At 34.2% G+C, this 13,326-nt stretch overlaps 1 protein-coding gene across 3 annotated transcripts in view; it reads right to left on the bottom strand.

The window, feature by feature from the left end:
- LOC132703297 (titin-like) overlaps nucleotides 1–13,326 on the bottom strand; it is a 91,332-nt gene that overhangs the window by 36,465 nt on the left and 41,541 nt on the right. The window contains exon 2 of one of the 3 annotated variants that reach the window (XM_060672455.1): nucleotides 2,676–2,726. The exons of the other annotated variants lie outside the window; for them this stretch is intronic. Coding sequence (XP_060528438.1) covers nucleotides 2,676–2,697 — 22 coding nt within the window. The 5' untranslated portion in view covers nucleotides 2,698–2,726. The remainder of the gene's footprint in view (nucleotides 1–2,675; nucleotides 2,727–13,326) is intronic. 3 annotated transcript variants of the gene reach the window in all.

Below are 13,326 nucleotides of genomic sequence, written 5' to 3'. Positions count from 1 at the left end.
CTGGTTTGTAGGCACGAGTTCAATTTTCTTAGTGTCATTGAATTTCATTCATAACTCTAACACAAGGAACGTTGCGTATGAACGAATCAAGCAATCCTTTTTGATTCTCCGGTTTTATCAGTATACAGCATCAGTTATCTCAGAACTAGTGAAAATACAACAGAACAGAACTAATTGGTTACAATACCAACTGGGACAAATCATGTTCATCTTTGATCTCTGCTATAATTACTAAACCAACCGATCTACGCCAATGTGTGATCCGAACAGATCGGAAGAAAAATTTCGCTCACAGACCCACAACAAAAACAAAACACAGCGCACCATATACGTGTGGAATATCTCGTTTGGATTGAGAAGAGAAGAATCTCTCGCTCTGTAACGGGTTTCAGCATTAACCGTTCGATTTCGATTTGAAGAGATTTTACGGTGTAAATGGGCACCATTATCGGTCGTTGTAAATTGATTTTTTTTTCGGCGCGGACCGGAGAGAAGAGCACTCCGGCTGGTTGGAAATCGCGTATGTGTGTTTATATCAAGTGAGGTACGCAGAAATTGAAGTTTTTTTGTCCACGTCAGTACAGTTAGGTTTAATTGCCGTATGTTATGAATCAGAGTGAGCGGGGCTAAAAATCGAAATTTCCTGTATTTAGTAAGTAATTAGTCCGTAATTAGTAGTGAATAAATTCCGACTACATAGATTAAAGGATTACGAAGTTGTTAATTTGGGCAATACCTCCCACAAGGATATAATTTTGACATTAATGTTTCCATATCCTTTTTATAAAACTTCTGGATTCCTCCTGCGTCGGTTTTTGTTCAGTCGATTTTCGCTTCTATATTGTTTGAGGGGGCGGAGCTAAATGAAGGACATTAATACCATCTCTGAAGACTGATTCCCATATCGGTGACAGGTAGAGAGCTGAGTCGCGGGTAAGATTGTTAGGTTGTTTATAGATTTCTATAGACTCTCGGATTTTTCATTGGTAGAAGAATTGATTACATGCAAGAATTTTAGTTTTATCCAATAAAATTTTATGACCGGTTTCGTGATTGTGTTCGACAACTTCTGATGAGTTTATTTGTCTTAGTCTTAAGGCTCTTTCATGTTTTTTGAGCCTAGCTGATATTTTTCGTCTGGTTTCTCCAATGCATTCAACTGGAATTTTGTCTTTCACGGATCGAAGATGTTAAGAGATTTTTGGACAAGTAGTAAATCTGGTTTTTGACGTTATATTTCTCTAGAAATTTTGATATGCGGTCAGTGATGTTGTGAATATAAGGAAGAACAACAGTGTGCAAGTGTGAGATTGCTTTCGGATTCACTGCTATTAGAAGGTTGTGGTGAAGTGTATTTTGTAATCGAACGCTTAATATCTTTAATGTGGAAATTGTTTGAGAGAAGAACAGAGGTAAGGTGTTTTAATTCTGGGTTCAATGACTCGGGCTGAGATAGGTTTACGGCTCTGTAAACAAGAGAGTTGATAACCGATGATTTTTGGGCCATATCTTGATGTGGCAGATATCGGTCTGTGTCCGTAGGTTTTCTGTAAACACAATGACCCAATGTTAGGTCTGATTTTCTATAGAAATTTCTTTTTTTAAGAATGGGGGGGTTGTTATTAGTTTCTATTTCAATGGTGTTTATGGTATGGTATTTAGCTCCGCCCTCCTCAAACAATATAAAAGCAAGTACAGAGTAAAATGCGAGCCAGTTTCAGTCAAGAAGAAGTCAGCGAAACGTTAGCTAATTTGGGTCAACAAAAACCGACGCAGGAGGAATCCAGAAGTTTTATAAAAAGTATTACAGTAGCCTGTGGAAGTTTCTTCGAAAAAAAATCAAAAATCCATATTGTTACAAGATTGTCTGCAGACTTGTAAGATATCATTAACATTAAGATCCATTTCTACAAATACAGACCGTTTGTGGCGTCACTTGTATAATATATATAAAATATTTTCCTGCATTATTAAGGAAGCAAAAATTAATACAACATATTAATTAACATGACTTGAAAAAGAACATTTTAAACCAATATGTGACATCCAATATTATTAACACAACATTTCTAGATTTTTTTGTAGAGAGAATGGCTATTATTTATGTTGTGCCACATATCGTTTTCCACAGCTTTTGAAGCAAAAATTTATAAATTCCAGCGGACAATGATATAGATAGATCATGTAAGAATGTAATTCTTGGGTTTATTCGATAACTAAAAAATATAAATTGGTGATATATTTTTTATAAATATGTTTTTCGTCCATATAATTGCGTACTTTTAAGCTAGCAACTAATTCAAATGTGATTAGATCCATATAATTAAATGCAGTGACGTGCCCAGAGGCAACCAATTATTTGTCAATAGATTTTTTTAGTAAGGTAGGCGCTCAAGAATTAGCCTTTTACTAAAACAAACAGATCTGTCAAAATAATCAAAATCGGCAAAATGATGATGATGATATGACTTGATCGAAAAAAACACCGTTTTACCCTTGAAACAAACAATTTAGGATAACCCTAGAACTTTCAGATCTTTTGGAACACTCTGCACAATTGAATTTCAGTTGGCCCATTTAAACATCCTTTGTTTGTAAAAAATATGTGTTTAGGGATTTTCATTGATTTATATGCAACATGGCCTATGAATCTTTTCTGACGTCTTTATACCTACCTTTTGCTATCAAGGCCAACATAGTGACATGAACAAAAACTGCGGGCTCACCTGAAACAACAAAAGTATATTTAGATGCATTTCATAGCACATACCACATTAACAAGCACAATTTTCGTTCTCTTTCTAACACCCCCCAACTCTATCATTCTCTGCAACATTTAAACTTAAATAATAAATATAATAAATAAAAAATAAATTTTTCAATCTTTCGAAATATGAAATTAACGTTACCTTCAAATCTCAAAGTTCGATTACAAAAACTTAGGCATAAAAGTTTAGCGAATTCATAAAAAGGAGTTATTAATTTTTTTAACTTTTACTTAATATTTTTGGAAGTGTTAAGAAGCAACGCCGCCATGTGTAATGGTTTCAGAATAAATGCGATCTAAAACCTTACAGTTTCCCAAAGATGAGAGTTGCAACGTCGCCGCAGAACTGTAATTCTTTTTGTGAGTATGACAGTTGTAACTATCCTCGGCGATTCAAAATTTATTATTCGTTCACATTCTTCGGTTATGCGTGGGCACAACACTTGTCGTTGGTACGTTTTCAATACGACCCAACTATGTATTCACAAATTTACGGCATTGTGACAAAGAAACATTTACACGATAAACCTTCTACTCCATCATACAGAGTGTCACTGTAATTGAAGCATAAAAGATCAAAACTAAATACGAAATGTAATTTTCCAAAGAAAGTTTCACACATCTTAGCTTACAAATAAGATCTTAAGAAGCCAAAGTATGATTGATGATTTGTATATATTAATAAATTTGAGGTGCCTAATATAAATAATTTAAAAGTTGGTTAAATATTTCTGCACGTTTTCATTAGTTTCTGTTGTTTTTTTAAAAATCGAATGAAACCAAAGCGGGACCCAGCATGTTACAATTTTTCAGTTTATTTTGGCGTTCTTAGAGCACGGAATTAATTTGGTAGCAGTTTTTTTGTTGAAAAGAAATCTCAAAGATATTCCGATTTTTCATACTAACCGACAATTACAAACAGGGAACAATCAGATAACGCCAACAGGAAACGTGAGTCTATGACCACCTTATATATTCTTATAATGCCAATTCGCGAATTGGCCTTGACTGTATATCATGTTCCCAAGTGTTTCAGCGCCCGCAGCACACATCCTCACGCAGATTTTGCTATCGATTCGTTCTCACCGATTTGCGTTAATGTCCCGATTCATTGCTCTACTACAATATTTGTATGTGTATGTATCGTGACACTAGATTACTTTCAGAACTATGTAGAACCAAATATTAGTTAGAGTTAAGATAGTTATAATACCTGTCCATGAAACCATTAACGATTTTACTAAAACTAATAAAATTAAAGTAGTGAGCTACCAAACATACACCAAAGTCTGACGCTTAACCGATTAAAAACTATATCTACAAATTTTGGCTCTTGTTTCGGGAGCACTGTCTTATCCTTTCCACAATCAAATGAAATAATCAAGATGCTTGTGGAGAAGGGGGAAGATCTCCAAAAGCAGAGTAAAGATAAATATTCATCGCACTCGAAAGGAAAGAGCAGTATAGATATCCTACAATGATTTATTTACAAGCAGCACGTATAGGAATATAGTAATCACAAGTCTTCTTTCTGACTTTTGATTCTCAACATGCGAAAACGACATATCAGACGAAGATTGGTGATATTCCAAATTACGTAAGGACATGATTTGCTTTTTAGCCTCTGAAATTAGCACATACTTTTCTTTTCATACCGTTGAAATCGGATCTGAGCATTTAAATCAATTAAAATCGGTATTTCAAAGTGGCGCGCAATGACCTTGGAAGTCATCTTTTCCGGTAATTTTCTAGTTCATTACGTAATAATTACTCTTAATAACGTCCGGATAAAAAAAACGAAAATCTTCGCCACCAGATTGGTCTTATTAGCGGAGATCCATTGCCATCGATGGAGAGTCTGTTACGGATTAATCAAGTTAATTGGATATAATATCAGGGCGAGCGGATTCTGACTAAATCGGATCGCGGGGATTAGGAAAGCGCCGTGTTATATCTAGGAATATGTCATATTTTGACTAGGCAATTAATTGCATCTTGTGTTGATTTGTTATAATTTGATAAGTATCTTATTAAACCAGTAGAATGTAGACTGAGGAGCGTTCATTCAAATCCAGCTCCCCTCCACTCCAAAGAAAATGGTCCGGTTTTAAATTAATGCTCGTTGACTATAATTCAGAAAAAATATTAATTTCACATTGAGTTGAGTGAGGAACAGTTATTTTTGCGTGTATTTAAACGCACAGCGTGCAAAATCACCTGAGGCTATCTCTCAGAAAAGGATGCATTTCGACTTTTTAAAATTTTCAATTAAGAAATATGCAAAATATGAGATTGTGTAACCAAAATGTAAACCAGATACCGAGAAATAAATTTTATGGTGAATGATTTTGCTTTGATATCAAAATTTCTTATGGTAGGGCCGGAAAAATATTGCAAAAAAACACTATAAAAGATGGTCTAAGTTTAATTTCATCCGACTTCGTTCCATCAAATAAAAAGCGAAAAGCGAATTACCCACGTGTCTTAAAATCCTAATACCGCAAAACCGCATTTTCTTGCACACAATTGCGGAATTCTGTAAAAGTAGTAAATGATATACGGCGTGTAAACCACTAACCGCAAGTTCTTTAATCTAATTCTAAAATTAAGGAGGAAACTGTAAGGAGTTTCCTAACAATTTCTTAGAGTACATTTAAAATATACCGAAATGCCGATATGAGTAAAGTAACATGAAAGATTCAATAAAATGAAGGAGGTAAAATTGGATACTGGGTACCCGTTTTTTTCTTTGGATCAGATTACAATTTAGCAAACGAACAATAAATGGAGATCAATATTTTCATTTTTTACATTTCATAAAGTAATATAAACATGAGTGCATCTATATATAGCTATTACATTATATAGCGACCCTACTACAGTAAAAATTAATTGATATTTTCGAAGAGAAGGGAATGATTTTCCAAGCATGGCTCTACATTTCACCCACCAACGTGCACTTTGTGCCTCTAGATTTGGTATTTAAAATTATAATTAATAAATAGCCAAGTTCATTCAGTCGTATTACTAAGTTTACTAATATTCCCCATCTCGAAGTTGGATTGCAATTCTAATTAGGAAAGCTCCTCTACATCGATCTTCTCATGATTTAATATTTTAAGCTCTTATAACAACATCGATAATTTCACTTAAATCACATATAGCAGTGTGCTGCACTGTGATACAGTGGAGGCTGCGAGCGAGTTGTGGTGGTATGAATCTGTTATATATTTACTCATATATTTATTGTTAATAACTTAACTCTGAATTCTGCCAATTTACTGTAGTATGATAGTATGATACTTAATTTGAACCAAGAACCAAAGTGTCTTCTGTCTAAATAAAAAATATATTTATTTTACAAGACGCATTCTTCTCATAGCAGTTCTTACAATTCTCGTTCTCAGAAGTTTTTCCTTCTGTCGAATACTTTTCTTTCTCTCCAATTTGGCCTACAATGTAGCAGTAGGAGTGTGTGATGGTTGCCCGGAAATACCCAAAGGAAGAACGTAGAATTTAAGGATTTTCAAATACAGAAATGATCAATCCGTGCACAGATTTTTGCAAGACATTTTTCTTATTCCTATGATTGTTAGCGACATTCTTTCACATCCAGTGCGCATTCATTCATTGTGATTGACGATTCTCAATAACATAGTTTCATGGCAAACTCAGTAACCAAATCATCATTCTAGTTTGATACAGGGGTACCTAGCAGACTAACGCTTCGGGTGGTGAAATAATAGCAACCCAATATTATTGTAACACGAAAGTCACTATTGATTGGTTTAGGTCTATTCGTTCCCATTTCGATTTCAGCCCGCGTAGGCGATTCACATGTGCAATTTATACGAGATCCTCGGCATGGGTTGCGGTTTTACCGTTAAGCCACTCTTACATTTGCCTAATAAAATAAATTTGCGATTTATCTAAGCGCAGAGCGACACGCGGACGAGCAACCCGACGTTTGTTGAAATCTAGTCTTACCGTTGTGTCGTGTGTTTGTGTATGTGTGTGTGTGTGTGTGTGTGTGTGTGTGTGTGTGTGTGTGTGTGTGTGTGTGTGTTTCAGCATCAGGTCTTTTATCACCTGCGCTTTTCAGCCGACCACAAACCGGGTAGAACTGCAAACAAACCGAGATAAAGAACTGATCGCGCGATAAACGCCGCGACTACTATTGTAAGTTTTTTTTAATGGAAAAATGCATGGTGACCACATGAGGAGAAAAACTCACGCTCGTTAAAAATAGCTTCGTGATTATTTCCGAGGTTTAAGTTTAGTTATAGTCATCATAGCTGGCTTCCGCTGTCTATTAAGCTACAATTCCGAGTTTTTGTCCCTCCATTATCAAGTTCAGCCCTCACATGAAATCTCCTATTTTGTGGGAAACATTTTAAGAATCTGATCCTCGTCATCCCCAAAAGTCAATTTAGTACATATACTATTGGAGTTTGTCATGGTAACGACTAACCGGATGTCGGCTAAACTTTTATTCGGGAATATTTTTATACATTATAAGTATAAATATGTCGATTTCATTGTTCGCAAATTGATTGTCCATAAACACTGTTGCACAGAAATCGACAACATGTGTTGAAATGTGCACTTTAGCTTGGAGTAAGCAATGCAACGAAACTAACCAAAACTAACCGTGGGTGCAGTTTGACGAGACGTTTTCCGATCAGTAGTATTTTCTTTTCCATTTGGTATTTTTTCTTTTTTTTTTTCGTAATAATAAGTAAGTTGTGTAATAGGGTCAGTTGATCAGCTTTCTGACACTGTTTTTGGTACAGTAACACAATTGAATATCTGTATATATGGACCTTTAAGTTCCACATTTCGAGCTGCAAGTATATATTTTCAATTATTTGAAATTTAGATATTATGCTCCCTATTGACCACCACTTTTAATACTTTTCTATTACTAATGGTTTTTTGCATACATTGAATAACCGAATAAAAATATTGTACAACTTGCTGTCGTTTTAGCTGGTTTTTAAAATATTTAGAGCGACTTGATATATAAAAGGGCCACTATTCATACAAAACAACAAGACAAAAAAACAAGCAACAGAAAATTGGATCCTGTTAGCAGTTTCTGCTATAAGACGTAGTGTTGTATTTTAAACCTTGGAAGTAGGTGCAAGGTTTGTCTTATAAGAAAACTGAAGGTCTAAAATGGGTTATGGTCGTTCATAGAAGCTGCTAGTAATTTGTCGGTAAAAGTATCTTAGCAGGACTGATATCTGTTTTTTTTTACATACAGTAGAGTAACACAATAGAATATCTGTATATATGGACCTTTAAGTTCCACATTTCCAGCTGCAAGTATTTATTTCAAATGTAGATATTAGGCTCCCTATTGACCACCACTTTTAATACTTCTCTATTACTAATCGGTTTTTGCATACATTCAAAATATAGCCTTGAATATCTCCTGCCTACTTAAATTGGTGATTCGGAATAAAAATATTGTACAACTTGCTGTCGTTTTAGCTGGTTTTTGAAATATTTAGAGCGACTTGATATATACAAGGGCTACTATTCATACAAAACAACAAGACAAAAAAACAAGCGACAGAAAATTGGATCCTGTTAGCAGTTTCTGCTATAAGACGTAATGTCCTATTTCAAACCTTGGAAGTAGGTGCAAGGTTTGTCTTATAAGAAAATTCAAGGTCTAAAATGGGTTATGGTCGTTCATAGAAGCTGCTAGTAATTTGTCGGTAAAAGAATCTCAGCAGGACTGTTATCTGTCCAAAATTTTATACATCAAATATTGATACATCAGTAATGGAATGGAATGGATTGAAATTTATTCCAAGGTATAAAATCTATAGTCAACAACTTTGCAGATATAATAGCGCAATAATTCTGGATGTGGATTTGCTGATTGGCGACTTCCTCGGGCACTTCACTTCACTTCAGTAATGGTATTTCCTTATACGACTAACGTTAATCTTAAAATGTAAACCAAAATAGCCGCAACGGAGGTTTATGGCAAAATATAAAACGGAAAATTTAAAGGCAGCTATCAAAGTTTACGATACGATTTAAGCGGTTTTTTGATTTACCTGACAAGTCGGTACCTAATACCAACACTGTTTTAATTGGTGTTATTTTTTTGTGCAAATTTCACTAATAGTATATCGGCATTTAATAAGGCTGATATTTGTCACGGAAAACAATTTCTCAATATTGCGCCGCGATAAATATTTTCCATTGTTTGATTTCAACTCGTGCCAAATACAAATCAATTAATAAGGAATCTATTACGATTGTTATGTTCTTTTGAGTGTCGATTGTTCACTGACGGTTTGCATACTAAACTTACGAATTGCTTGTGTCCGCCTCGGCACTGGATGGTATTAAGGTTAATGTTCTTTTTTAGCCCCATTATTTAAACTGTAATAAATAAACTCCAAATGAAAGTTTAATTAAAAATTCTGGAACTCAAGATTGAGTGCAAGAGGTGGGCTGATAGCAACTCCTCAATATTTGACTGTTTCGGATACCTTAAATTATATTTAAATTATTGTTGACTTTATAAAAAAAATGTTAATCAAGAATTAAAAATAATTTTGTTGAGACTAGATATGAACAGTTTTCTACTAACCTTTGTTTCAATTACGTTGAACAGAATTAAATCTTAGCCGTCAGTTATTAAGCTATATCAGCTTTTTACTCAAAATTTGAAAAAAGGAGATTTTTTTCCAAAGAATTTTGGGAATCTGAGATAACTTGAAGAATTAAAAGTGATTTAAACATTCAAGTGACAAAGAACACCAGACTAACTAAAATTACGAAAGAGTTTATACAAGGTGTTACTTTTCTGCATCGATTTAAGTAATTGGTCAAATTTACGAGCAAACGTCACTGTGTACCGGCTAATTATAAAAGTTTGCTCAGCAAACACGGGACCAATGAGAAGAAATCATATTTTAAGAGGTTCCCATCATAGTTGTGTGTGTATATCGTGTTTGGTTTTGTTTACGGTTTCTTTGTGTGAAAGAATGTGTACCGGAGTGTGAGTTTTCGTTGTGGGAAAAACGGCTGAGAGGAATAATTTATCTTGAGTACCATTGCCGTTTGCTGAAGAAGATTGGTTTGTTTGTTTTATGTTATGCGAATATACGATTAATTTGCACAAATTGCGACTTACCCGCACTATCACACGCAAATAACGATTCCACCTTCGATTGCGGTGTGAGATGAACAAATTCGAATTCAAATTTGATTAAAAAGAGAGCAACTCAAACAGTACGCACTTCTGTATAGAGATAAGTTATTAAAGAAGAATGTCTGGCATTGTATTTCGGAAACGGTAGTTAAAAAAATTGAAAAAATGCGTCTCTAACCCAAAAAACCAAAAATTAAATTAGTTAGTTATATGAACCGTAATAATATTTCAATTTGAGCTACCCTATCAAAGCAGATTCACTTTTTTTGTTCGATTATACACGATTTAGCTGTGCAGCCACGACCATATTCACCTATAAATTTTATAAAACAATATCAAATTCTCAATTCAAGGAGCTTTCTCAACTTTCTCAATATTTGCCATCGATTCAAGAGATACTTCTTGTTCATGAAAGTGAGTTAAAAAAAAATCGTAAAATATGGCAAATTGCTTATTTGTGCTAAGTGCCTTCCCTAATGGTTTAGCTACCACTGTCGAAAATTATAATTTTGAAGATGTCGGCCCACATTTAGTTTTTGAGGATTCTTTCATATTGCCAATACAACCAACCAATATAAGCTGCGGGTTGTGTTTTAAAACTCTAGTAATAGTGGTCATTAAACACTACCCCAGATTTTTGAATGTCCTAAAATATCCCCATTTGTTTAAGCCCGAACGGTTGAGAAATCTAAAAGAAACTTTGTCCTTTTTGTAGAATACGACTACAATATAAAATTCTGCGAGGAGTGAAAAGGCAACTAAAATACACGGACACCATCTGATGGGCCGTAGTATAAGAGGCGTTCAGTACCAACTGGTTTAAAATACTTTCAGGCTTTAATAACATAGCCCGAACCAATCTCTATGGTGTCGACCAACGTACCATAATTTCAAACCAGATCGTTTTGATAAACGATTTTTTCCCAACTACCGGAAGCTCAGAATGCAAGATGAATTAGATACTAAATATAGTAGGTTATTAAAACAGTTAAAAAAATCAATTTGCATAAGATTGTTATTGATACTTTATGGGCATTAGCCTGCATTAAATCAAGTTTTAAATAACCAGATAACTTGTAATAAATCTTGTAGAATTTCAATGGGAAATTATATTTTATAGCTTTTCGCTTTAAGCAAAGCGTCCGCGAGCCGACATTATACAGGGTATCTTCATAATACCCGGCAATGCATCAGCGGATTCCTAATAACCGCCGTTAAAAGTAATTAATACGATCGAAAATCGATCGGGGCGGGGTCGCTGACCTCTAGGCGGACAGTGCAAATGACAATTGTAATGAAATTCACTACCCGAATGCCTCCTATGAAATTTTAACAGATTGTTAACCGTCTCTTTAACGACGACACTTAAATATAATTTCGTGCGTTTAGATCGAATTTCATCCCTAAAATGTTATACGCTTCCGCATGGATCCGCAGGCAACTGCCATTTCTTTCTCTGATCCACAGCTGCCTTTTGTGGGTATACAAATCGTAAATGCTCCTTTTGACGCAATTATAAATAGACTCGTGCTCAACTTCTTTCTTAAACGTGCATAAAAGCGAATTTTCTTATCACCTGGCAATATTTCCGTTACAACGATAAACGAAGTTAAAATAGTTAAATAGTGGTGTTTCGTAGGGAAATAATATAAATGGAAAAGTAATAATTAAATTTATTATTCATTGATGCGATTCCAAAAATTGGTGAAATTTTGGTATTTTGATAGCGTTTCATTTATGAAAATGGTTTTGTGTTTAGTTATTTGTTACCAATAACCTTACTACCAAAGTATTTTATTTTTATTCAAAGTGTTATGCCATTTGGAATATTCATTGTGACGAAAAATAAGATACGCACTCATCTGCGTAACATATACACATTCAGAAGATTCGTTGGATTGAAGATTTTTCTTCAAACGAAAAACTAAAACGAAAATTGTTTAGTGGGAAGAGTAACCTTTTTCAACTCTAACCCAAAGAAATATTTATATGTGTATAAAAGAATAAATTAACAGTAAGAGCCATTTCTGTCTCGATTTTGATTTTGCAAAAGCGGACACAGAGGAGCATAAGACCAGATTATTTTTTTTTTCTATTTTTAAGCAGCGGTATAGTGCTCGCTAAGTTAAGCATTTTCTAAAATACAACATAATATTGTATACTTTATTACCAGTATTATTACTAAAAGATTATTACAAACGTATTCTTTTCTATTTAGATTTTAAAGCAAGGAATAGAGGATTTTTGAATGCGTTTCTTCGAGAATCAATATAATTTTTGTCATCTAGTCCTTGGAATCTCTTTTTACATCGTTACTAAATGTGTGCCACTAGTAGATATTAAAAAAAACTGGAAATGGACATCCAATCAAATAGTCTATTTTTCACATAGACTAAAAGCAAGTAAGTTAGACAAAACGACTCTTTAATGATTATGAAAACCGATGACATGAAATCTCAGAAGATCCATCCAAAAAGAACCTATTCGTAAAAAATATATATGCACGTAGGTAGATATTATATTTTATCTAATATAATGGCGCAGAGAAAAGTAATAATAGTGTTATCTTAGGTGTTGTATACTTAGCGCAGTAAACAACTTTTATTTTACTTGAAGTAAGAAAACAATTTTTTTTCTTACTAAACAACTGAAACGAGATCCATTTTATCTTTTAAATGAATGTTCTATGTCCAAATCTTTAACACAAATATACATTGCAATATGTGTTATTTATGTCGCTGTAGTCGGAAAAGTCCGCGACGCTGGTATTCTGTCTGGCCACTTAATTACTAATTTATGCGGCAATCTGACAATTTTATGCAAATCGAAGCGTCAATATTTATGTAATCGGAGAATCTAAAAATATCGACTGATCGGTTAGAATATCCCGAATTGTCGCGAATCCTTCATATTGGAATGTCGATTTGTGACGATTAAGTGTGGACCGACCTTGTCTGAATTACGTTGCGGTTTTTTATGATAGCTTCTCACTACGGAAATCCCGTAGACAAATTCTCGGTGTTTGGTATGAAAGTGGGTTAAATATCTTACAAGTGACCCATAATTCGTGGAAAAGTATTCGCGTCATTTGTACGCTCAAATTAACAAAGTTTATAGCTTGGGACGGCGAACGGTAAATTTCATTAGCACTTTAAGAATCGGCGGTATTGATGCAAAACCTTACGTTTTTACTGTCAACGTCCTACATATTTTGTGTTTGTTGCGAAAAATTATTACAGATTAACGGGGATTAAGACCAGTCGCAAAAAAATCAAATAAAATCTTAATTAACTCTGGACGGTAATTAAGATCGGTGTTTATGATGATGCACCGGTGTTACACTGACTCCAAAATTGTAGATTATATACCAGCTTAGTTC

Source organism: Cylas formicarius, unplaced genomic scaffold (genome assembly GCF_029955315.1).
Source record: "Cylas formicarius isolate icCylForm1 unplaced genomic scaffold, icCylForm1.1 PGA_scaffold_6__28_contigs__length_40554024, whole genome shotgun sequence".
Classification (NCBI taxonomy): domain Eukaryota; kingdom Metazoa; phylum Arthropoda; class Insecta; order Coleoptera; family Brentidae; genus Cylas; species Cylas formicarius.
The sequence above is the reverse complement of the archived record's forward strand: the minus strand, read 5'-3'. Positions and strand labels throughout refer to the sequence as shown.